At 42.2% G+C, this 24,853-nt stretch overlaps 1 protein-coding gene across 1 annotated transcript in view; it reads right to left on the bottom strand.

Moving 5' to 3' along the window:
- The window catches only part of TMA16 (translation machinery associated 16 homolog), an 80,927-nt gene extending 62,953 nt beyond the window's left edge, over window positions 1-17,974 (bottom strand). Inside the window, 2 exon segments of the mRNA XM_089670365.1 lie at window positions 16,408-16,608; window positions 17,910-17,974. Coding sequence (XP_089526491.1) covers window positions 16,408-16,458 — 51 coding nt within the window. The 5' untranslated portion in view covers window positions 16,459-16,608; window positions 17,910-17,974.
- Window positions 17,975-24,853: the final 6,879 nt, after the last annotated feature.

A 24,853-nucleotide genomic window follows, 5' to 3' on the forward strand; every position in this document is an offset into this window, starting at 1 on the left:
GGTATGCTGTGGCTATTACTAAAAACTATTCAACAAAAACTTTAAAGAAATGTAAATGAATTGTAGGTATTATTAGGCATTTTAACCTTTGCACAAGGTCTTTTAATGCTTTTCCTAATGGAATGAGGGATAAAGTCAGATTATTCAAGAGTGTCTAACAATTATTAAAGATCACTACACAACCAATATTGCAGGAGACATGCATTTTTGTCACCTAAAGCATAACCACACTTGCATGGGAAAAAAATAACAAATAAAATAAAAATACCATGGCATATACAATTCATACACAAGTCATATTGTAAATGAATGTTATTAAAAATTACCTTTCCTTTTTAATCTGCAGGACTGTAATTTTCTGTAATTTGCAATGCAATATGAGAACCTGGAGGCGCTCTGTACATAGTTTACAGAATGCTCCCAGAAATGTAGTTTCCTGCTTGTGTGATTGGCTCACTGATTTTCCCACACGTCTGCACTAAGATACAAGTCAGATTTTTGGCATCCCCTGCAACAAACATGCCCACCCCTGAAGTAGACCTTAAAAGAAAGAGCCAGATAGAGTACATACTGTACAGGGTCACTAATCTGTCTGGAGTGGGGCACTATCATTTATAGCCATGTCAGTGTGCTGTGTTAAAGTGCCATGACACTTATGTCAAAATTGACAAACTGGTTAACATTTACATGGCAAGAGTGCCACATTCCAAAGACTGCTCTAAATTTAGAGGGTATGGGTGGTAGCATGTTTGACAATCTTTTAGGAGCTGAAAAAAGACTCATGACTGAAGGAGGAAACTTTTCACCTTAAGACAGACCACAAGATATGCAGGGTCATAAAGATAACATAAGCTGTATGATAAAACAAGGGACATCAGGAAGGCAAATCAATCTCAGTTACATAGATATACACTATGCTGCCAAAAGTATTGGGATGCCTGCCTGTACAAGCACATGAACTTTAGCGGCATCCCGGTCTTAGTCTGTAGGGTTCAATATTGAGTTGGCCCACTCTCTGCAGCTATAACAGCTTCAACGCTTCTGGGAAGGCTGTCCACAAGGTTTAGGAGTGTGTCTATGGGAATGTTTGACCATTCTTCCAGAAGCGCATTTGTGAGGTCAGGCACTGATGTCAGACGAGAAGGCCTGGCTTGCTGTCTCCACTCTAATTCATCCCAAAGGTGTTCTATCGGGTTGAGCTCAGGACTAGTCAAGTTCCTCCACCCCAAAGGCACTCATCCATGTCTTTATGGACCTTGCTTTGTGCACTGGTGCGCAGTCATGTTGGAGCAGGAAGGGGCCATCCACAAACTGTTCCCAAAAAGTTGGGAGCATGAAATTGTCCAAAATGTCTTGGTATGCTGAAGCCTTAAGAGTTCCCTTCACTGGAACTAAGGGGCCAAGTCCAACCCCTGAAAAACAATCTTACACCATAATCCCCCCCTCCACCAAACTTTACACAAAAGCAGTCAGCCAAGTACCAATCTCCTGGCAACTGCCAAACCCAGACACGTCCATCAGATTGCCAGACAAAGAAGCGCGATTCTTCACTCCAGAGAACATGTATCCACTACTCTAGAGTCAAGTGGCGTCGTGCTTTACACCACTGCATCCGACGCTTTGCATTGCACTTGGTGATGTAAGGCTTGGATGCAGCTGCTCGGCCATAAAAACCCGTTCTATGAAGCTCTCTAAACACTGTTGTTGTGCTAATCTGAAGGACACACAAAGTTAGGAGGTTTTTAGCTATTGACTCTGCAGACAGTTGGCGACTTCTGCACACTTCAGCATGAGTTGACCCCGCTCTGTCATTGCTGGTTTTCCCAGTTGCTACCACTTTGTTATAACACCACTAACCGTTGAACGTGGAATATTTAATAGCAAGGAAATTTCACAAATGGACTTATTGCACAGGTGGCAACCTATCACAGAACCAGGCTTGAATTCACTGAGCTCCTGAGAGCAACCCATTCTTTCACAAATGTTTGTAGAAGCAGTCTACATGCCTAGGTGCTTGACTTTATACATCTGTGGCCATGGAGGTGATTGGAGCACCTGAATCCAATGATTTGGAGGGGTGTCCCAATACATTTGGCAATATAGTGTAAGTTAAAAGCAGACCTCCAGGCAAAAACTTTATGTCCCATGCAGTGGGGCTGTGCCCACACTGCATGGGGTAATTACTCATGATTGTCTAGGGGTGAGGAGAGCAGAGATATACTTACCTAATCCCCTGATCCTCCCAGTGCAAGACCAGTCCCTGCACCCCCCCCCTCTAATGGTCCTGTGCAGTGGACTGAGGACCGCTGGACATGGGAGAGTGCCATTTCTGGACAATTGAGTGAGTAGCCTGCATGCACCCCTAGGCAAACGAGCAGTTAACCCATGCAGCCCCACTGCATGGGACAAAATAATTTTCCCAGAGTTCTGCTTTAAAAGATAAGTACAGCCAAAGGTTTTTTTTTTGATGATACTTCTTTTGTGGGTCACAGGAGTACACTTACATTTGAACTCCTGTGACTTAGAGTCAACTTTTAGTAGGCTATAACTCCCAGTCACCACTCTAGGCTCTGGAAGGAACCCATCCGTATTGCTGAGATCCACCCAGCTGCTCGGCTGACAACTACACCAGCTCTCAACGAATGGCTGAAAGCTGGAGCCAGCTGTGCCCGGCTCTCTCCAGATCGGCGCTGTAGTGATCGCTAGAGGAGCTATCCGCGCTGAGAAGACCAAGAATTGAGCTATCAGCAGTCATTCCAGTTCTCTGTTGCTCAGTTCTCGGGTTTTGAAAACACTGTGGGACAGCTGCAGCACTGAGGTGAATATGTGTGTGTGTTTGTTTTTTATTACCCCAAACGTCTCCTTTAACCACTTGACCTTGGGAGGATTTACCCCAGGCTATTTTTTGTGATATGGCGCTGCAATATTTAAACTGACAATTACGCGGTCATGCAAAGCTGTACATAAATAAAATTTATGTCATTTGTTTTCCCACAAATAGAGCTTGCTTTTAGTGGTATTTGATCACCTCTGTGTTTTTTTTTTTTTTACTTTCTCCTATAAAACATATCCAATAACATTTTTAAAACTCTAAATTTCTTCATAAATTTAGGCCAAAATGTATTCTGCTACATATTTTTGGTAATAAATAAATGAGTGTATATTGACTGGTTAGTGCAAAAGTCATAGTGTCATATATACTGAATTTTTTATTTTTATTTTTTTTTACACTATTAATGGCGGTGATCAGCTGGACTGCGATATTGCGTCGGACAGTCTGACACGATTACAGTGATCAGTGCTAAAAATATACACGGTCATTGTACTGACACTGGCTGGGAAGGGGTTAAACATCTAGGGTGATCAAAGGGTTAATTGTGTGCCTAACCAGTGTTTGCGTATGTACTGTTTTTACTAGGCAATCAGTTAAATGTTATAGCCTGAATAAAATCCAGCAGATCGCCAAAGACATAACACAGCTCTGCCTTGTTATGTAGGCAGAGCTGTGTTCTGTCAGTCTCCTTGGAGATCAACAGGTGCCGGAGCTTGTCCATTGGCTGGCACCTGTTGATCAACTTCTGCTGTGTCCAATCACAGCAGAAGCAGTGCTCCGGAGGCAGAAGAGCACTGCCCCCAGTGGCAGAAGTGCAATATCATGTTTATATACATGATTTTTGCACAGAACACCTGCCCTGTAGCAATGAATCTGCTATGGGGCGGACGGCAACTGGTTAAACAGTTGTAAATTAAGTGAATGCATAATGTTATACAGGACTGCAGAAAGAGTTTCACATAGAAAGTCAGTAGTTAGAGGTTAAATCAATATATCTGTAAAGGAGCAGAAAAGAGATGATGAGAGAATGAAGTCAGGATCTAGTATCATGACATTTAATTGTCAACATCCATACTTTGGTTAAAACTGACTTGCAAATGTGCCACCACCCCCTGACAGAGATATTCTGATATGCTTGGGTTATTCTCCCACCATCAGCAGGAAACTGTCAACCAAAAAGGTGTAAGCGAGCTAGACATAATATCTCCCTCTTTCAGCATGCATCACTTTTGTACAAAAGCAGTACTCAGGATATATTACAAAACACAGAGGGATAGGACCTGTGTTCCTTAAGTAACTTCAGGAAAAAGGAATTCGTACAAAAATTCTCATTTTTCTCAAAGCAACGATCACCAGGGAGTCGAAGCCTTTTTTGTTTTAAGCTAAGCCCCCAGAGGTCAGCAGTGGGTAAGACAGTTTACAGAGGTCAGTAGTATGAAGAGCAGTGTACAAAGTAGTGATACACCGATATATATATATATATATATATATATATATATACATACATACATACATATACACACACATATACACACACACACACACACACACACACAAATACATACATACCAGTATATATTATTGGCAGAAAATAGGGCTATCTGCGGTTTAATTTTTAACTTCAATACAACATCTCGTCCCATAGACGTCAATGCAAAAACACGTCCCATAGACTTCAATGCAAAAACGTCCCCTATTGACTTGAATGCAAAAATGCCCCCTATTGACTTCAATTCAAAACCGTCTCAATTTAAGTTACTTTCAGTAAAAGTTATTTTACATTACTGGATTGTATTTTTTAAATTCATATTCATTTAAAGTCATTAAATAATAGAAAAATATCAAATAGAAAACAATTTTTATATATATATATATATATATATATATATATATATATATATATATATATATATATATAAAAAATATATTTTTTTAAAAATCTGTCCATTTCGGTTTTGGTTTTCAGCCAAGTGCAACCTGAAGTTTCGGTCGAGAATTATCATTTTGATGCACCACTAGTACAAAGGTCAGTAGCATGAAGAGCAGTGTTCAGAGGTCAGTAGAGCAGATGAGAGGGGTGAGCAGGACAGGGGTTAGCAGGGCAGACCACAGGGGGTCAGCAAGGCAATGTAAAGGGGGTGTCAGGAAGGCACAGTATAAAGGAGTCAGGAGAGTCTGGTATAGGGGCTACTGGAATGCACAGTACTGGAGGGTCAGGAGGGCACAATACTGAAAGGTCAGGAGGACACAGTACTGCGGGGTCAGGAGAGCATGGTACTAAATCGTCAGGAGGGCACTGTGCTGGAGGTTAAGAAGGCACAATCCTGTGGGTCAGGAGGGCACACTACATGAGTAGTACGGAGAGCACAGTACTGGGAGGGTCAGAAGGGTGTGGAACTGGGGGTTCAGGAGGGCATGGTACTTAGGGGTCAGAAGTTCAGGGGGGAGGGTCAGGAGGACATAGTGTAGCAAACTTGCTCATCAGAGTTGGACGCGGAGTTCCCCTTTTTCTATTCCTCAGCCCTCATTCCCTACCCCCCTCCCTTCCTGAGAGGAAAACGTTATCTCCTGAGTGACAGATGGTGGGGGGTCAACACAGGCTAGGCATTCCTAGTTTGGTACCAGCCGTCTGTGTAAGTGTAACCTTTTTCACCCATCATAAAAACAGATAAAGCAGTTTCTCTCCGGACTTGAAAGAAAATTGAACATTCCTCAAGTCAGGCTAACCCCCCCCCCCCCATGTTTCATGTCATGGATTATGACAGATGTGGGTTCTAACTCAGAGTTCTCCTGACCCTTCCCAACACAGCGTAGTCAGAGCAACCCCCGCTTTCAGAGGGATTTTTAAAAAGAGAGCAAGCCTAGAAGTTGAACACACACATCTCCAGAGTGTAACCGATCTCCTCAGCTGAACATCGTAACAAAAGGAGATCAAAGAATCATCCTGCTCTGCAACTTGGATCTGCAAACCAAGGCATATGGGCAAGTAACTTAACCCGGTAACTTTCTTCCTAATATCTCTTTGCTGTGTCTTTATATACATATATATATATATTTTCGTGACATCTCTTTGTAAATATTGTATTGCACCTGTTTGACTCTTTTAGTAATAAATCTTTCTTTCTGAAAGTGTTAAACTGTTTTTAAGCGCTTACTTGCAATTCACAAATTCCTGCCTTTTGAAGAGACGCTACTGTGTTTGTTTAATCCTCTGCCCAATTGGCCTGCGGTGACCGTATTGGACAGGCGACTTTTCAATCATTATAGTGTATATTTGATAACGGGAGTTGCCCAGTCTCCTTTAAAAGTGGTGGTGGCAGTAGAGGGTTAGTTGCGTAATTAACCCGACCCAGTAACAAGCGCATTCAGGCTGCAGGCACCGATTGTAGCCCATTAGCTGGACAATCGCTGTGCAGGGTGCAGCTGGGTGTGGCCTTGTTACGCGCGTCACACCGCGGTTTTAGATCGGCCGGTCCTTCGGTCACGAGTTTGGTGAGAAGGTCTAGGGTCTGACGCCGCGGGCGGGACGTATTACTGTTAGTCACGGTCGTGCGATTGTCGCATGTTGGTGGCGGCGACCGTGGATCCGTGACACATAGTACTGGGGGCTACTGCAGGGCACAGCGCAGGGGGGTCTGGAGGTTATGGAACTGGGGGGGGTTTAGGAGGGCACAGTACTGCAGGGCCAGGAGAGCATGATACTGGATATCATCATGAGAACACTGCACTGGGGGTTAAGAAGGCACAGTCCTGAGGGTCAAGAGGGCACACTACAGGAGTGGTCTGAAGGGCACAGTATGGGGAGGGGGGGGGTGTCAGGAGGGTATGGTACTGGGGTCAGGAGGGTACAACAAGTGTTTTCCAGATACAGAGCTACGCAGGAAAGCTGCTGTGGTAGAGCTACTTGTTCTGGTGCGCTGATCCCACTGGTCCTCCTGTCTCGGCACATGATGTCACCCATAAGCACATACACTTAAATGAACTGGAGAGGAGGGCTGGTGGGGATCAGCGGACTGCAATCAGTGGGATGTGAGCTCAAATTTTCTGCTAGCAAATCTTAGGCGGCAGAGGCATTCCCTGTCCTGCAGCCGCACATTAAAGGGGCTTGATGCAGAGCAGGGAATGCCTCTGCTTCCCGGTTTGCGAACTCAGGCGAGGCCTGAGCTCATCCCTTCTCTGCGCTGTATGCCAATCAGGGATGCAGGGGTGAGGAGCACTTAAGGGTCAGCAGGACAGCGATTTGATTGTGATCTGTCACCTGTTCACAGTCAATAGTTAGATCACGATTGATGATTCCCTTTAACCACTTCACCCTGGTGGATGTCATACGATGTCCTGGGAGGGGAGTGGTTATACTGGGATGACGCCTGCACCTTCCATCTGCAGAAGAGCTGGAGTGGCTATTTAGCCACTCAAATTACTTTGGCCTTATAGGAAGCCAGCAGCTGTAAGTTTTGATACTGGAATGATGCCTGCAGGTGCAAGCCCAGGACATCATATGATGTCCACCCAGGGGAAGTGGTTAAAGAGGCTCACAGTATCAGTAGTTAGTCTTTGATGGCTGGGACAAACAAAAGTAGTCCAAATGAAGAATATGCAACAGAGTAAACAAAACGCCAACAGGTCCACATAGCAAAACAGAGTAAAACTCCATGTTCAGAGGAGAGAACAGCAGAGGGGTGACCTCAGCAGTTTGCTGTTGCTCATCTGGCAATCACCATGCTAGGTCTGGCAGATGACAAGCTGCATTGCTTAACTGTGAGGGCACTACCCGAAGTCTGGAAGTAGTGTCAATTTCACAAGCATTACTAAACAGAACAACAACATTCAGTCAGCCAACAGTCAGGTATGAGAGTTCATCCACATATTTTCCTGCAGTGTAACAGCTTTAAGCATTAGAAAACTCAACAGATGCACATAGAAACCATCAAACATATTTTCAACAATAAGTCTGTTTTCAAAAAAAAAAAATAGTATTCACCATTAGCAGCTCCTACTGCCAGCAGCTTTAGAAACTGTAAGGACTATTGTTAAAAAGATATGAAAAAAGAGCTCTTTTTGTTGTGTTTTTCAACTACATCCTAGAAATTGGAATCAGAGAATCCGACTTAGTACTTATTTGCAACAGAAACAGGCTTTTCTGAAGATACTTTTGATCGTGAGGCTCATTGATTCTTGACATGTATTTCCAGTACTATAGAAATATATATCATTATGGAACACTAGCAGGTCAAAAAAGATAAAAAGGAAAATATAATAAATATTTACTATTAAGTATAATAGAAGAATGTGATTATACAGCAAGAACATTTTATATAGCAAAATATTTTACTATCAACATGTAGCATTTGCAGAGCACATCCAAAATTATTTATCACGAATTCCTAACATTTTTCTAAGCCGAGTGACATACATTTTTAATCACAATGTAACCAAACATTAGATCAAGGGTTTTTCATTTCTGACATTTAGAAGCAAATTCCTGAGGGAACCCTCACCACAAACTTGCATAATTTAATATTTATTGAAAAAATATGGTTTGTAGCAAGCAATTTAAAATTCCTATATATAATAATGTACATAGAATATTTGCGTCATATGTTTTTTAATTTTTTTTTGTATGCAACAGAAAATGTAATGAGGCAAATTGGCCTGAATCCTTAGGTACAGACTGATGGTTTAAATAATTACACCTAATGAAATGGCAACCCACTTACATGAATGGGCTGCCAAATCACACGGCAGGGGAATGCACAGGACTTGCACAGGAACACGGAGCGCACTGCTGTGTGATACTGGTATAAACTGGCCCTTAATGCCTACATTTATATTGCACACACGTTCTTTTCTTGTATTAAAATAGCACTCCGATTACACTTTTTCTGGAGAGTAGAGAGGGGCTTGAGCTTCTATCAGAATTTTATAATCCACGCTCCAGTAGGGAGATGCAGGTTAAAGTGTTACTAAACCCACAACAGTAAAATCAATCTGTATATACAGTAAAGCATGATTGTTATACTCGCAGTGGAACCTAAGGTGTTAATCCTCTGCATTGTGTAAAAACGCTGTCTGATCCTGACTTATCTGATCCTCCCCTTCTTCCAGTGTCCCCCTTTTATCTCCTGATAAGACATATTGTGGGGAGTCACTCATATGCACATGCTGTTTGGTGTGCATCGCTAGAGAGATTTTTTTTTCCTTGGGTGAGTGCAAGTGATCAGCACAGGGCCAATCAGCACTGTCCAAACTGAGTTTAATGGATCTGCATCCTCCAAGAGCAAACTGAAAACTCCTCCTACAAGCTTTATCCAATGCTTGGCTGGACACTGATAGAAATCACAAGACTGCTTTATGTGCTGATGAGAAAAGGTATTTAGCAGTTTATATTTACTAAAATAATTGCAATTCCAAGTTCTGTGTACTGTGGGAGACCAGATATATTGAATGCAGGGTCCTGGGTTTAGTAACACTTTAACTTACTGTTCCAGTGACCACACAGGAGGTGAACCTCCCCAAAAGCCACATATTACAATGACAAAACTGACAGAGCTTCCAAAATCCTTGCTCACTCTACTTAAAACGGTGTTCTCCCTCATTTCCTGTCTGGGAGATATGACAGGTATTAAAGAGTAACTCTACTTTTGTTGAAAAAAAAAAAAAAAAAAAAAAAAACAACACACTTCCCTCTGGGTGATCTATGGACATTGCAGGGATTTAAAAAAAACTGTTGTGGATTACTAGCTTTTCAGAAAAATTAGCTCTTTGTGTCCATGTGCAAAGTGAATGTTAATGGAGTGATTTTAAAATGATCAATCAGCTGCCGCACTAGCGCAGTTCCAATGAGGATAGTGTCGGTGTACAGATGACAGCAGTCTGACAGTTCAGGTTGTAATGTTTCCTAGCTGGCATGGTCTTGCCTCCGGTATGCTCCAATATCAGACAGACAAAAAGCATGCCGCGATTTGTTGTTTCCCTATAGGAAATGTACGCTTTTTAAGCAAGGATTTAGCGGCTAATACTTAAAACATTAAGTTTATCATATATAACTAACTTTCTGAAGTAATTTTTTTTCTTTCACTCATTTCCTCCCCCTTACCTTGAGTGCCACTCACCTGTTTTTATACTTGCCTTCAGCCCTGACCCAGCTATCTTCACTGTGCAGACCCACTCCAAGCTGTGTTCCCTTTTTCTAAAAATTGCAGCATGGAATTGCGCATGTGGGCCCCAGCCCCATTCATCTCTATAGGAAAACTGTACTCAGCCCCTTTACACTTACCTGAGCCCGATCTCGATCCAGCGCTGTGCACAAAAGCTCCTGCTGCTGTCAATCAGAGCCTGTAAGGAGAGAGCGAGGGGCAGGGTCGAGCCTCACTGTCTAGGTCTATAAAGGCAGGGCAGCTTGGGATCGAGCAAGCAAGTGTGCCACAATAGGAAGCGGCTTTCTATGGTGGCACACCAAGAAGAAGAGTAGCCATGAGCGCAGGCAGAGGACCCGTTAGATCAAAGCTGCTCTGTGCAAAACCATTTCACAGAGCAAGAAAGTATAAACAATTTTTTTTTTTTTATTTAGCCTTGACAATCACTTTAATAAAAGCCCTGCATTTGAAGAAACTGGTCAATCCACAATTCTTCTTCCTAAAGAATGTCTGCTGTTGTCAGCGCTGACCATCCTCCATGCCAATCTGAAAAAGGGAAGGTATCCCATAGCCAAGCCAAATCAACCTAATGGTTAAGCTCTGAGAGGAGCAGCGAAATACATTGGAGGCATGGCCTAGCTGGTTTCCTGGCTGAGGCTGCCATCCAATCAGTCCACACAGGTCTGCAATGATGTCAGCGTATAGGCTTTCACTTTTCTACAATGAAGTTTGGAGCAGATACCAGTTCCGTTCACTTACAGCGGTCGACTATGGACCAGCACCTCTAGCCTAAGTGGCACCCATTATATGCTTTAAGATCACCATAGCCAAAGAGGCTATAGGCTCTAGTGGAGTGAAGACCTAGGTGTCCCCTGTAATGAAAAGGATTACAATACTCCCAAAGGAAGGTAATAAGTGTAAAAAGAACAAACAAAAAAAACAAAAACACAAAGCATTTACAGGAAAAGGGGGACTGCTAAATAAAAAATAAATTAAGTGGCTGAAGACGGACATTATTGTGTGTAAAACCAGTCCTAATGCAGCTCATGAAAACAGTACGTCCTAAAAAAAGTTAAAGAAAAAATCTACATGTATTATTTCTTTTTGCATTGGAGCCCACAAAGCATTGCAACTGCAATCAGTGGAACACTGCTGCAATGCCCTGGCACCTGCAGATTCTCCTTCCAGCTCAGGTCCGTATAGAGGTATGGACCTTCAGCTACAAAGCTAGAGGAAGTATCAATGAATGGCAAGTTCGCTGACAACATTGCACATGGGAGATATAGTTTTGTTCCCTTTAGAGATCTCTTTGAACAAATGACATGGCGGTGCAAATCGAGCCACACACAATCACACCAAATTTAGAAATGGCAGCAGCTGTCAGGGAAAAGAACCTCCAGATTCTGTAAGAGGGATAAGGGATGGGGGGGGGGGGGTTTGTGGACTCTGACCATGTTAAATACAGGTGTAAACAAAAAGGAGAAAATGCCATCATATAGGGTGTAACCTCCCATCAAAAGAGTCTCTCTGACTCACCCTATATTGGGGTGTGGATTATAAACCGAATTTAAGCATATTAGAAAAAGTTAGCAGTTGACTAGAGCAAACTACAAAAGAGAACGGTATTTTAAATCCATTGCAGAGTAAACAAAGAACATCAATAGTAGATGCAAATAATTTCTTTATTATGATCACTGGGATCCTCTGAATAGGTGGGCATATGATATGGTGAACACACAGTCAAAAAAAAAATAAAAACAGTGAGTTAAAAACAAAAAAACGCCACCATGTCCATGAGGAGGAAGAGGTACGCCACATGCCTCCATCTTGGATCTTCACTGGGCAAGATGGAAACCGCTAGTCTATGAGCTTACTCCTGGGAGTCTAGTAGTAATGTATGGTGATGCATACTCTAACAACTTCCACCAGTGGCAAGTAAATTTTTGATATGTAAAGCAATGCTTTGCATTTGATAATATACAGAACTTTTTCTTCATAACCTTCAAAAAGGAACTTTCTTGCCCTCACATAGAAGAGAAATTGTTGGGCCTACTAAGGGATAATTTTCATCTATACGAGTCCACGTTACTATATGATCAAGATTTTTGATATCTACACTCCATTCATGTTTGAAGACACATATTGTTTATGCGAATAAGAGAACATTTCCTTCATTGAAAACGGATCATTAGACATCCTTTCTTTACACATGTCCAATCACGGACTTTATTGGGGTATAAACCATATATACGGTACTATATATCCTAATATCCATTCATGATCTCTTTTCATTTGACTAATCTGTTCATGTCATTTATTTTAGATTTAGCAATATATTGCCATTAATAGATGTCACTCCTTTAAAGAAACATCGGCCGACTGAGGCTGGAAACATATTGTCAATTTCTCATATCGGCAAACCATTTAGGATGATGATGAGATATAATGAAGGTAATACTATTTTAGACTCAAATAGTTTTTTCCTCTACCTCGTACCAAATAAATGTACTTTGAATCAGATATATTTTGACATCATACTTATGAATATGGTGATTCGTCCTTTACACATTATTCATTACTTATGTTGACTTCCTAGGATTTTCTATATCCAGAATTGATGACCATACATATGAGGTGAAAAGATGTATCCTCTTACAGTCATGTCATTAATGGAAATCAGCAAGGAAATCTAACTGTGAAGATAGAATCACTCAGATCATATTGAAAGTGGACTTTCCATACACAACTACAACTTCTCCTATATGATTTTTTTTTTTAGCGACATCTACCGGTTTCCCAGCCATGCACTTAATCCCCATGATTCAGCTAAGTGTACATGCAGGACGTTTTTTGGTTTTTTGTTTTTAACTCACTGTTTTTATTTATTTTTTTGATTGACTGTGTGTTTACCATGTCCTGTGCCCACCTATTCAGAGGATCCTAGTGATCATAATAAAGAAATGATTTGCATCTACTATTGATGTCCTTTGATTACTCTGCATTGGATTTAACATTCCCTTCTTTTTATTAGTTTGCTCTAGTCAACTGCTAACTTTTTCTAAATACAAGTGTAACATGAAACATGGTCAGAAAGTTGGAGCTAGGTTTTAATTGGACTGGTGGCTGTGAGAAAACTCTCCATACTAACACAGGAAGGTTGTGGCTCTTTGTCTGCATTTCAAGGTTTACTTTTCAATTTCAACCAGACTGTCCCTTTAAGAAACTAGACTTCTACAAAGAGTAGCATACTGGAATGGAGATATAAAGCAGAAAGCCTAAAGGGCCAAGACAAATACAATTCTGTCCATCATTTCTCTATCCTTCCCAGCTCAACTATACCATTTGGATTAATATTACTTTTGACAACTGAGCCCTTTAGAAGGAAGCTGCCAGACACTAGCAGTATAGCATACATACCATTAATGATATTCCTTCACCAGTATTAATGCGTTTATCATTTCCCTCTGAAATTTATAAACCATTACAAAAAAAGAAAGGAGCAACAGAGATTGCATGTATGTATACCTGTGATCAGGATTAGTGGAGAAAGCAAATGTTACATATTTGGGTCAGACATAGGTTTATTCTCCTAAATCCAGTTGAACAGAATAATTTCACCTTTGGCAAGGACTAAATGTCACACAGAAAGCATAATGATTTTCAAGCACCAGCACACCGCAAAAAAAGAAAAAAACCCACAAAGGGTTAAATCAATGTTCACTCTACGGATGTCTTACAAGATAAATGCCACATGATGACCTTGTTACTAGACATCCTTAGTTTTCATACCTACTGCTTTGTTTAGTACAGGCATATCCAGAATTACTGACAAACAGTACACAGAGATTTACATCTTTACATTTGCCAGGCATGTGGCTGCCTTGGGCATAAGCAATGTATTGATCTTGCATATCCAATTTTACAGGACAAATACATGCAACATCCTTCTCCCTGTCTACAGTGTTTTGACTCTAAATGAATATCACTGTCCAATGACACTTTTGCATTATTGTATAAGCAGTTATTGCTTCATCACCAGCTACTTTAGATCAACATAAATTTACATTTCAAAAGTTCAGGAATAAATTCAGTCTGTATAGATCCAAGTTCACTGAATGTAACGAGCCAGCCTGTGTTACCCCAGAGGATTGTGCCTCAATGAGCAACACAATGCATTCAGAATTCTGATTCCGGGGAACCAAAAAAAAAAAAAAAAAAACTACCCTTGCAACGGAGCATGCTCTTTAACCACTTTCCCGCCGCCCTATAGCAGAAATACTGCTACAATGCGGCAGGGGTGCACGGGGGAGAAAACTGTATGAAACAATACAGTTCTCTCCAATGTCAGCTCCACCAAGCTGCTTTGTATGGCTTTGCATAGCACAGCCACACAAAGCAGTGTGCTTACAATGGAAAGCACAGACACAGCCTCATAATAAAACACACACACAGCACACAGTTAATCCTTTGATCGCCCCAGATGTTAACCTCTTCCTGCCCAGTACCATTAGTACAGTGTCAGGGCATTTTATTAGTACTGATCACTGTATTGGTGTCACTGGGGATGTCAATTACACCAAGTCAGTTCACACTGGGGTGTCAGAATGCCCGCCACAGTCCCGCTATAAGTCGCTGATCGCCGCCATTACTAGTGAAAATTTTTTTTTAAAAAATTCCAGTATATATACCGCCATTTGTAAATGCTAGAGTTTCACGTAAACAAATTAATTTACACATATTGGGATTTTTTTTTAAAAAAGACATAGCAGAATACAATTTACTCAAAATTTATGAAGAAATTTGATTTCCTAAATTTTTATTGAACATGTTTAATAGCAACAAGTCAAAAATATTGTTTTTTTTCTCAAAATTGTCTGTCTTGTTTTATTGTTTATAGCGCAAAAAATAAAAAAACACAGAGGCAATCAAATACCACCAAAAGAAAGCTCTATTTGTGGAAAAAAAAGGACGTAAATTTCATTTGGGTGAAGCATTGCATGACTGCGCAATTGTCAGTTAAAGTAACGCAGCACTGTAATGCACAAAATGGCCTGGTCAGAAAGGGGGGTAAATCTCCTGGAGGGCAAGTGGTTAAAAATGAACTCTGATCACAGAGATCTATACATAAATTCTTACAGCAGTATTAAACCCAAAAACAAAAATGGAATATATTTCAATGCACCAATTGTTAGATGTAGTGGCTGCATTCATTCTTTTTTTTTAAAGTCTTTTTGCACCTGATGATCCAGTTAGTAGCACACTTCCTGTCTTAGGCTGGCCATACATTATACAATTTTCTTGTTCAATTTCTATTAGCTTTACCTTCAACTCTGTAGTACAAGGGCCTGCCTCATTGCATACAAATTGAAAGTTTATTTTTGACCTCATATTATATGGTTTTGGTAAATGTAAAGGAAAATTGTACAAGGAAATTGTATAATGTATGGCCAGCACTAGGCGTGGGTTCACTCCACTGGAGGAGCAATGTAGCCACCCTTGGACTGCAGCATTCCTAAGCTGGGGAAGCATTACATGTACTAGCAGATTTATATGTACTTGACTAACAAATTAATTCCAAACTCCAGCTAACACATTTTAAAGTGGAACTAAACCCACCAAATTACAGTTTACCAAATTGATAACTGTCACAACTCTTTCTGCTCTCAACCAAACAGTCAAGCCATCAAATGGCTGAAGTCATAATTGATCATGTGGGCAGTCCCATAGCAACTGCAAATCAAATACAGTGGGAGTCTCCAAACTTTTCAGTACAGAGGCCACACTGTATATTTAACAAAATCAGTTTTATAAATGAACAAAATAATATAACCACTTGCCCCCTGCCCAAAGTAATTTTTCTGCGAGCAGGCAGCACAGCCAGGCTCAGCGACATACTGGTACGTTGCTGAGCATATGTGTACAGCACGCCGCCTGGAGTAAGCAGCGATGCAATTCCATGAGAGCTGTGTCCACACAGCACACAATACCTGCCCGCTGTGAGCTGCTGTGGTATTATGTGATCACTATGACTTATCTTAGAAATAACATGATTCAGGATCTAAAAGACCCTGCATGTCTCCCCTGTGCTCCTCTGAATGTAATGCAGTGCACATCGCACTGCATTACATTCTTTCCCTGCCTCCATGGCCAGGAATCTGTCAACAGGGACCCAGAAGTGACGTCACATCACTTCCAAGTCAGGACAAGGGGAGGGGAGCAGATGTGTTTGCCCTCCTCCCTTCCCTATACCTGCCGGCACCCACTGACTGGTCCTGGGCCCGCAGATGGCAAACTGAGCGCAGGAGACAGCAAGGGGCTGGCAACATATTGGGCTGTGTGGAAGCAATTGAGTGGCAGTGCTGCCACCCAAATGCTTCTACTTGACAGATGAGTCCTGCTGCTTTCCCCTAGGGCTAAAGGTAACAAAAAACTACCTACCCAGAGCCTGGAACTGGGCGTCCTGGGCGTCGAGCAATATGAATTGAACATCCCTGCAGCAGCTACAAATACTGTAGCTGCTGCCTTTTATTATAGGCACATTGGCTTGTCCAGAGATCCAGCAATGTCCTCACACGAGCTGATTTTTCAGTGGGCTTTGGGTCCAGACGCCGACACCATAAAGCGGAGCTCCAGTCAAAGCTTAAAAAAAAAAAAAAAAAAAAAAACCACAAAAAAACTGTAGCTGCTGACTTTTAAAAAACAGACACTCACCTGTCCCATGATCCAGTGATGTACTCGCTGCAGCCAGTTTTACCTGCCATCCTTTCCCCCCAGCAGCACCTCTTAAGTGTGGGCACCCGGATGTGACAGCTTTTGGCTCCACAGCTGGGGGTCCACTACGTATGTGTGAGTAACGCTGTACCTTGTGACAGGTCCTGTAGTCTTCTGGGACGTGACATGTCCCAGAAAACTATGGGGAGGGAGGACAACTACCGCTTCTGATCGCCTAGGCGGTCACAGCACAAGTGGGAGCAGGTACCTGTCAAAATTGGATACCCGCTCCCCAAAGGTGCTAACTCTGCATGGGGAGTGGGGGGGGGGGGGCAGTACTTAAAGTGGAGCTCCACCCAAAAGGGAAAGTTCTGCTTTAATGCTTTGTCCCCCGCTTCCCACAAGGACTGGCCCCTTTGGGGAGTGGGTACCCGAATATGACAGGTACCCGCTCCCACTTTGGAAGCGGAAGTTGTCCTCCCCTCGCTGTAGTCTTCTGGAACACGTGACAGGTCCCTGAAGACTACGGGCTATCCACAAAGCGCAGCGCTTCTTGCGCATTCACAGTGGGCACCCATTTGTGAAGCTGCAAGCTGTCACAGCCGGGTGCCCACACTAAAGATGCCGGCACCAGGGAGAAAAGATGGTCGGTGAAACCAACGGTGGTGAGGACACTGCTGGTCCGAGGGACAGGTGTCTGTATTTTAAAAGTCAGCAGCTACAGTTTTTGCAGGTGGTGACTTTTATTTTATTTTTCATCTGGAACTCCGCTTTAACGAAGGGATAGAGGCTGTGAAGCCTTGTGCTTTCATAGCTGGCTTCCCAAGGAGCATGCATTAGCCTCGCAGGAGACAAACAAGTTGAACTCCTTTTGGGTGAAGTTTTGCATTAAGTTGCAGATCAGATTCTCTGTCCTGATCTGTATGGGCAGGAGCAGGCATCAGGGGTAGAGCTTGATGTTTTCATAAACAGAAACCTGATGCTGCTTCTGTAGCATCAAATAGGGGGTTGGCATTAGAAAAATATCAATGTCGGTGTTTTTTTTCGAACATTTACAAAGCAGTAATGTGTATGTTTGCTCACTAAACACTGCACTGAACAAGAGATCTCACAATGCTACTCGACTTGCATGCTGCCAATGATATCAAACAGTAATGCCTGTTAAAACTAAAAAGTATCATTACGTCCTCTTAGACCCCATTAATGTAATCCAGCCCTATTATACACACCATTCTGACGGCCAATTAGCTGATCGCCAACCCCAATAATCCGCTACACTGTATAACACACGTGCAATTCACTTCCGGAAACAGTATGGTGCACTCTAAATTATTGTCCCACGGCTACATGAGCCGTGCACAAAGGTTCCATGTCAAAGCAGTAGCAGGCGCATACTAGCTGGAAGCTGAGTGGTATACAGGCTGGGAGATGTTAATAGGTCAGGCACACACAGGGAAGTTTTCCCCTAAAACACAGCGCCTTCTTCTCTTGTTATATATCTCTAGGCTCCCGTTAAAAGCTAGGCGTTTTTTTCTTTGAAGTCCTAGCTTTCTAAAATAGAACTAAGAACAAAACCTTTTTTTGTATTTATTTTGGACAGTATAAGGGAAGGTTATAAGCCCTCTCATGTTCATTTGCCATCTGTGTCCCAATGGAGAGATTTTGTTTCACTTCCTGTCTCAGTGGAAACTGGGAGTGAGAGCAAATCCTTCTTCAAGCTGGGTTGACATCTATGCAGAGTGCAGTTGACGCATTTTGTGTTTTTTTTTTTTTTGTTTTACACCCGATTTTGAAGCTCTTTTTCTTGCATTTTTTTAATGCATTTTCTGTGACTTTACCTAGTTGCTAAGGAGCAGGCAGCCGCCGATGTCCCTAACAACCAGTAAACAACATGGTTGTTAAAGAGTGGGCGGCCTCTGATGTCCTTAACAACCAGTAAACAATATGGTCATTAAGTAATGGGCAAGCGTGGATCCCTGTTGACAGCTGAATGTAAAAACAAAACAATTGCCGACAATTAAAAGATCAGAAAAAAAATCAGCATTCTCCCCTAATCCATTCCATTCCAGGTCCTTCGGGTCTGGTATGAATTGAATTTTAAAGGGAACCCCACAGCAAAATTTAAATGAAAAAAATAAAATCGGTGTGGGGTCCCTCTTTAAATCCGTGCCAGACTCTCATCAGAGCATGCAGCAGGCTGGGAAAGGAGGGGGGGTTGAGTGAGTGACCCCTCCTCCTGAACCATAACAGGCCACATGCCCTCAACACGGGGGGGGGGTGCTTTCGTGTAGGGGAGCCCCCCCAAAGCATCTTCTTTCCATGTTGATGAGGACAAGGGTCTCTTTCACACGACCCAGGGCTATGGTTGAGGAGATCTGCTGGAATTTGCAAGCCAGTTAAAAATGTGGCCAGATTAAGGGAGTGAATTATTAAAAACGTGGTTATATGCTGTGTTTTTTTTATATACACTGCTCAAAAAAAAAAGGAACACTTTTAATCAGAGTATAGCATCAAGTCAATTAAACTACTTGGATAATGATCTGGTCAGTTAAGTACCAGAGAGGGTTGTTAATCAGTTTCACCTGCTTTGGTGTTAAGGAATTTAACAACAGGTGCACTAGATGGGCAACAATGAGACAACCCCCAAAACAGGGATGGTTTTACAGGTAGAGGCCACTGACTTTTTTCCCTTCTCCCTTCTCATCCTTTCTGACTGTTATTCACTAGTTTTGCATTTGGCTAGGGTCAGTGTCACTACTGGTAGCATGAGGCAATACCTGGACCCTGTAGAGGTTGCACAGGCAGTCCAACTCCTCCAGGATGGCACATCAATGCGTACCATTGCCAGAAGGTTTGCAGTGTCTCCAAGCACAGTCTCAAGAGCATGAAGAAGATTCCAGGAGACAGGCAGTTACAATAGGAGAGCTAGACAGGGCTGTAGAAGGTCCTTAACTGGTGTGAATATCTCTGACCAAACACTCAGAATCAGACTTCATCAGGGAGGCCTGAGGGCCTGACATTCTCTAGTGGCCCCTGTCCTCACTGCCCGGCACCATAGAGCTTGACTGGCATTTGCTATTGAACACCAGAATTGGCAGGTCTGCCACTGCCGCCTTATCATTTTCACAAATGAGAGCAGGTTCAACCCGAGCACATGTGACAGACGTGAAAGAAGCTGTGGAGAAAGTTATGCTGACTGTAAAATTGTTCAGCATAACTGTTTTGGTGGTGGGGCAGTGATGGTCTGGGGAGGCATATCCATGGAGGGATGCACAGACCTCTACAGGCTAGATGATGGAACCCTGACTGCCATTAGGTATTGGGATGAAATCCTTGGACCCATTGTCATACCCTATGCTAGTGCAGTGGGTCCTGGGTTCCTCCTGGTGCAGAACAATGCCTCATGTGGTAAGAGTAGGCAGCCTGGACGATGAAGGAGTTGATACCATTGAATGGCCCTCACGCTTGCCTGACCTAAATCCAATAGAACACCTCTGGAATATTATGTTTAGGTCCATCCAGCGCCGCCAGGTTGCACCTCAGACTGTCCAGGAGCTCAGTGATGCCCTGGTCCAGATCTGGGAGGAAATACCCCAAAACACCATCCGTCATCTCACTAGGAGCATGCCCCGATGTTGTCAGGCATGCATACAAGCATGTGGGGGCCATACAAACTACTGAGTACCATTTTGAGTTGCTGCAATGAAATTTCAGAAAAATGGACTAGCCTGCTGCATCATTTTTTCACTTTAATTTTCAGGGTGTGTTTGAATTCAGTCCTCTGTAGGTTGATACATTTTCATTTCCATCAAACGATGAGGCATCCTTATGTTCCTAACACATTACACAGTCCATATCAGTATAGATATTGTGACAGTGTGGTGATCTGTTACGATGTAAAAAAGGATATTTCGCCCAGGATTCTCAACAAGGCAAGTTGAGGGGCTCCAGGATGCATGTATAACTTGGAGGAAACTGTGTTTTCAGTTTCCTCAGTTCTTTGTAAAAAAACTGGGGGACCTGGAGCTTGGAGATTTAAAGTGATCTGGGTGGGAGGAAATCTCCAATCCTGGGACCAGGTTTTGGGAATGGCCAGGAGACTGATTGTGCAGGAGTGTGTGGGTCTCTTCTAGAGTCAGGACCAGGGTTCTGGGATCCACCCTGGCAGACAGGAGATCCTTGCCCAGGAATCAGGAGAGCTTCACGGAGGAGAGGTGGGAGCCAGAGCAGCAAGGGGCTGCTAGCTGTGTGCACAGAGCTGTTTAGAAAAGGGTCTGCAGGAGACAGATGTGAGCCTGAAGTGGAAGCCAGAAGCCAGAGTGGCAGAACTGTATGTATAAGCCAGGAGGCTAAATGTCTGTGTTTGGAAGAGTAAAATGCTGAAAACCCCTGTGGGGGAAATCTATGGTTTTGGACTTATGGAACTTTCTTGTAAATAAATTTGGGCAAAAACAGCGCTTAAAAAAAGAAGAAAGTGAGTGGCTGTGTATTTTAAAGCTCTACCCTTGATGCTAGTTCTCACAATATGCAGCATGATATTTTTCCTCATTGAGATCTGATGTGTTTTCATATTGTTCCTTTCATTTTTTTGAGCAGTGTATATTTATTTCAGAGATTGATATACCTACTCCACCTTTCTAAGTTTTGCACACCAGTGAGGTCTATGGCCCCTATCTTATCTCTATGTCCGCTTGCCAGACTTCATGATGCTATATTTATAACTGGTCAATATAGACTATGAGCAGACTTGGTAATCTGTTGAAATATGTAGTATACTAGAAAAGCTACAATTTCTGGGGAAATTGTGTGAAGTGTTCTTGCCTCCACCAGTAGTCTACAACTGGAGTGGGCGGAGTAACTGGGTGGAGTGGCTTGAGTAACTGTTGTGTGGTTGGAGTGGCTGGAGTAACTGTGAAAAGGTTGGACTGGGCAGAGCAACTTTATAGAGTGGGCAGAGTAACTGTGTGGAGTGTTTGGAGTGAGTAAAGATAGTAAACATTACACTAACCAATTGATCAAATTTAAAAAGTGCACATGGCAAGCTTGATAGAGTGAGAAATGCATTTCAACTTTTAATTATTTATATAGCACATCAAGCGGTTGTAGTTTAAAAATTATAAATCCTACACGAAGAGCTTTATATTGTGAGAATCTCAAGACCCAGATTTACATTTTGATGCATAGTATGTCTCTGAAATATTAAAAATGAAGGCACAGTCGGTTTAGAAATTGCCCTTCAAAATTTTAGGTGGCTAGAGTGGAGTTTCAATGAATGTCAATGGGCAGCGTGAGTTGCAAACAAATGGTCATATTGTGAAAACTATCAGGACTATGGCTTAGCCGTGGACATTTTTAGTGGCAGCAGGGATAGCTGAATGTTTTGATATAAGATTTGTGTAGGTGGGCTTGAAAATGAGGGAGTGATGGCAGTTTAGAAATCATGTCCTGCTTTAACAGCTCACACTCTAGCTTTTGTCAGCTCCCACTCTAGTTCCACAAAGTAATAGCACACCAATCGGGAACAATCCGTATGTTTCGGTATATTACTGTCGTGTAAAAATTGTGGTAGGAGTTAGGGTGGTAAATTTGGCTATAATAATAAGAATATATATGTGAGATAACAATAAGTGGTCTTGCCATGCAAGAACACTTAAATATACTTTGTCGATATTACATGTATATTTACTTGTTGAATTTTTGTTTACATATTTAACTTGGCCAACATACCCTTTTTTATACTCATGAAGCAACCTTATAGTGAAAAGCATTGACATCTGGATTTGAGAAGCCTGCTTCTCAGGCTACTAGTCTATAAATCCAGTTGAGGCTATTTGGAATTTTTTTTTTAATTATTCAGGGTTTATATCCCTGAAGTTTGTTCTATTCATATGTGATGTGATATTGTAAGGATTTTGTAATAAACATATTGATTTTTATACTGTGATCTCGTGGTGTGCCAATAAAATCCAGTCATATGTTAGAGGGTGATTTGCATTCCCCCTACCTGGTCTCATATGTTTTCTGTTTAAATTTTTTGGATGTGGCACTTTGGAAGTCTATATTATTATCATTCTTTTAATGACCATCACACCAATGTCCTCTGAGTTATAGATACTGTAATTTTTAGCATGGGTTCCCTGAGGCCAGAAAGTTTTTCAAGGGTTCCTCTGTGTTGAAAAGGTTGAGAGACTGTTGTAAAAGGCCAACATTTGTGCAGTACTTTTGTGCAATATACTTTACAGTACAGTTATAATACCATTCCATGTGAGTGGGTTAAGAGGCCCTTGCTCAGAGTCTGCAATCTAAAAGAGAAGGTCAAGTGATGCAAAAGGGAATAACTGCATAGGAATGAGCTGATGGAGAAAGCGTTATTACATGATATGCCTTCCTACAGATATGGTTTTCATGGATTACCTAAAAGCATACCGAGTAGGAGGTAGTTGGTAGGGAATGGGAGAGGTTTTGGAGAAGTTCTAAAGTGACCAAGTGAGAAAGGAGTTAAAGAGCAGAAAGTCGGGGGGGCCGGGCGAGTAGGATGGTTTGGGTCATATTGTTAAATGAGTTTGGTGATGTGGTTCTGGATAGATTTATGGATGGCTTTGCATGGTTTTATTAGTATTTTAAAAATATATATCAGTTGTGCAGGTGGAAGCCAGTGGAGGGCATTAACAGAGATGAGTGGTGGACGCTGAACAATTGGTAAGGTGGAAAAGTCTGGCAACAGCATTCTTGATAGACTGTGTAAAAGTAGGCCAATAAAGTAGGAGTTCCAAAAGTTGAGAAAGTGGTGTCGATTACGAAAGGACGTATTTTGAGATGTTATGGTGGCAAGATTGTTACAGCTATTGGATGGGTTGAAAGGAGAGGTCAGAGTCAAGAATTATGGCTAGCACCCTGGAAATAGGGGAGGGACTTACAGTTGAGGCATTGATCTTGATGGAAAAGTCAATGGAGGAGCAGAAATAGTATGAGCTCAGTTTTGGAAAGATTAAGTTTTAGGAAGTGGTGTGATATCCATACTAATATTTCAGTTAGTACATTAGTAATTCACAAGGAGACTGAAGGAGGGAGTGGAGAATAGTAAAGAGATAGATTTGGGTGTCATCATCATAAAGATGGTATCAGAAGCTAGATAGCGAATAGAAGGTGTCTAAGGACAGAGCCCTGAGGGTCCCCTACAGACAGAGGAGTAGGTAGAGCTGTAGGTGAGATTGTAAATGGGAGACCCAGTAAAGAGCAGAGTCTCATAGTAAAGTTTTTGGAGAAGGAATGTTGGTTATCTGTATCAAAGGTAGTGGCCATACGTTTTAGTAGGTAGTACTTCCTTAGCGACATTTAGATGAGCAATCTCTGTGGAGCAGGGGTGTCAAACTGCCCTCCAGCTGTAGCCAAACTACAAGTCCCGTGAGGCACTGCAAGGCTGACAGTTACAAGCATGACTCCAAAAGGCAGATGCATGAGGGAACTTGTAGTTTTGCAACAGCTGGAGGGCCGCCAGTTTGACACGCCTGCTGTTGAGTGTTGTGGGCAAAATGGGTCAAGAAAGTTGTTATCAGTGAATTAGTAACTCGGATGATTGTCGACTAGGCATTCTAGAAGTTTGAGGTAAACAAGAGCAAGGAGATGGGTCTTAGGTTTGATAGGGTCCAGCAAAGGCTTTCTAAACTCCATTAGTAAAAATGAAATGTAATTAGTGCATTGAGGAGCAATTACCTTACTCCTTAGTCTTGATTCGAAACACTTCCTCCCATTCTATCCTGGAGTGTAATGGATCAAAGTCAGGGCTTCATCTATGAGCAAAACTAATTTCCCGCCCTGGGGACAAAGCATTTTTCCCTGCTTGTTATCTTCCTGGGCACTGGTCCCCTTAGCACCCCCATGAGTTCTCCTGCCTCTGGAGTATATGAGAAAGGACACAGCTACTGAAAGTGTTGTTTCCATTAGTAAGATATCTATATGTTATCAGTGATGTGGACACCCAAAGAAAGACCCCAGGAAATAAACAGAAGAGAGACCGCCATGTGTGCATGACATCAGATAGTTAGAGGGGGTGGGTAAGGAGATTGCTAGTATACTGGATATGGGCTTTAAGAATGGGGGGACCAGTGTTTGTTTTAGGTGGCAATTTCTGTGTTGTGGAAGAAAGTCAGACCTAGGTTGTTCACATTCGTGG

This window comes from Staurois parvus, unplaced genomic scaffold, assembly GCF_062004578.1.
Source record: "Staurois parvus isolate SC_StPar_1 unplaced genomic scaffold, SC_StPar_1.0 ptg000090l, whole genome shotgun sequence".
In the NCBI taxonomy this organism is placed as follows: Eukaryota; Metazoa; Chordata; class Amphibia; order Anura; family Ranidae; genus Staurois; species Staurois parvus.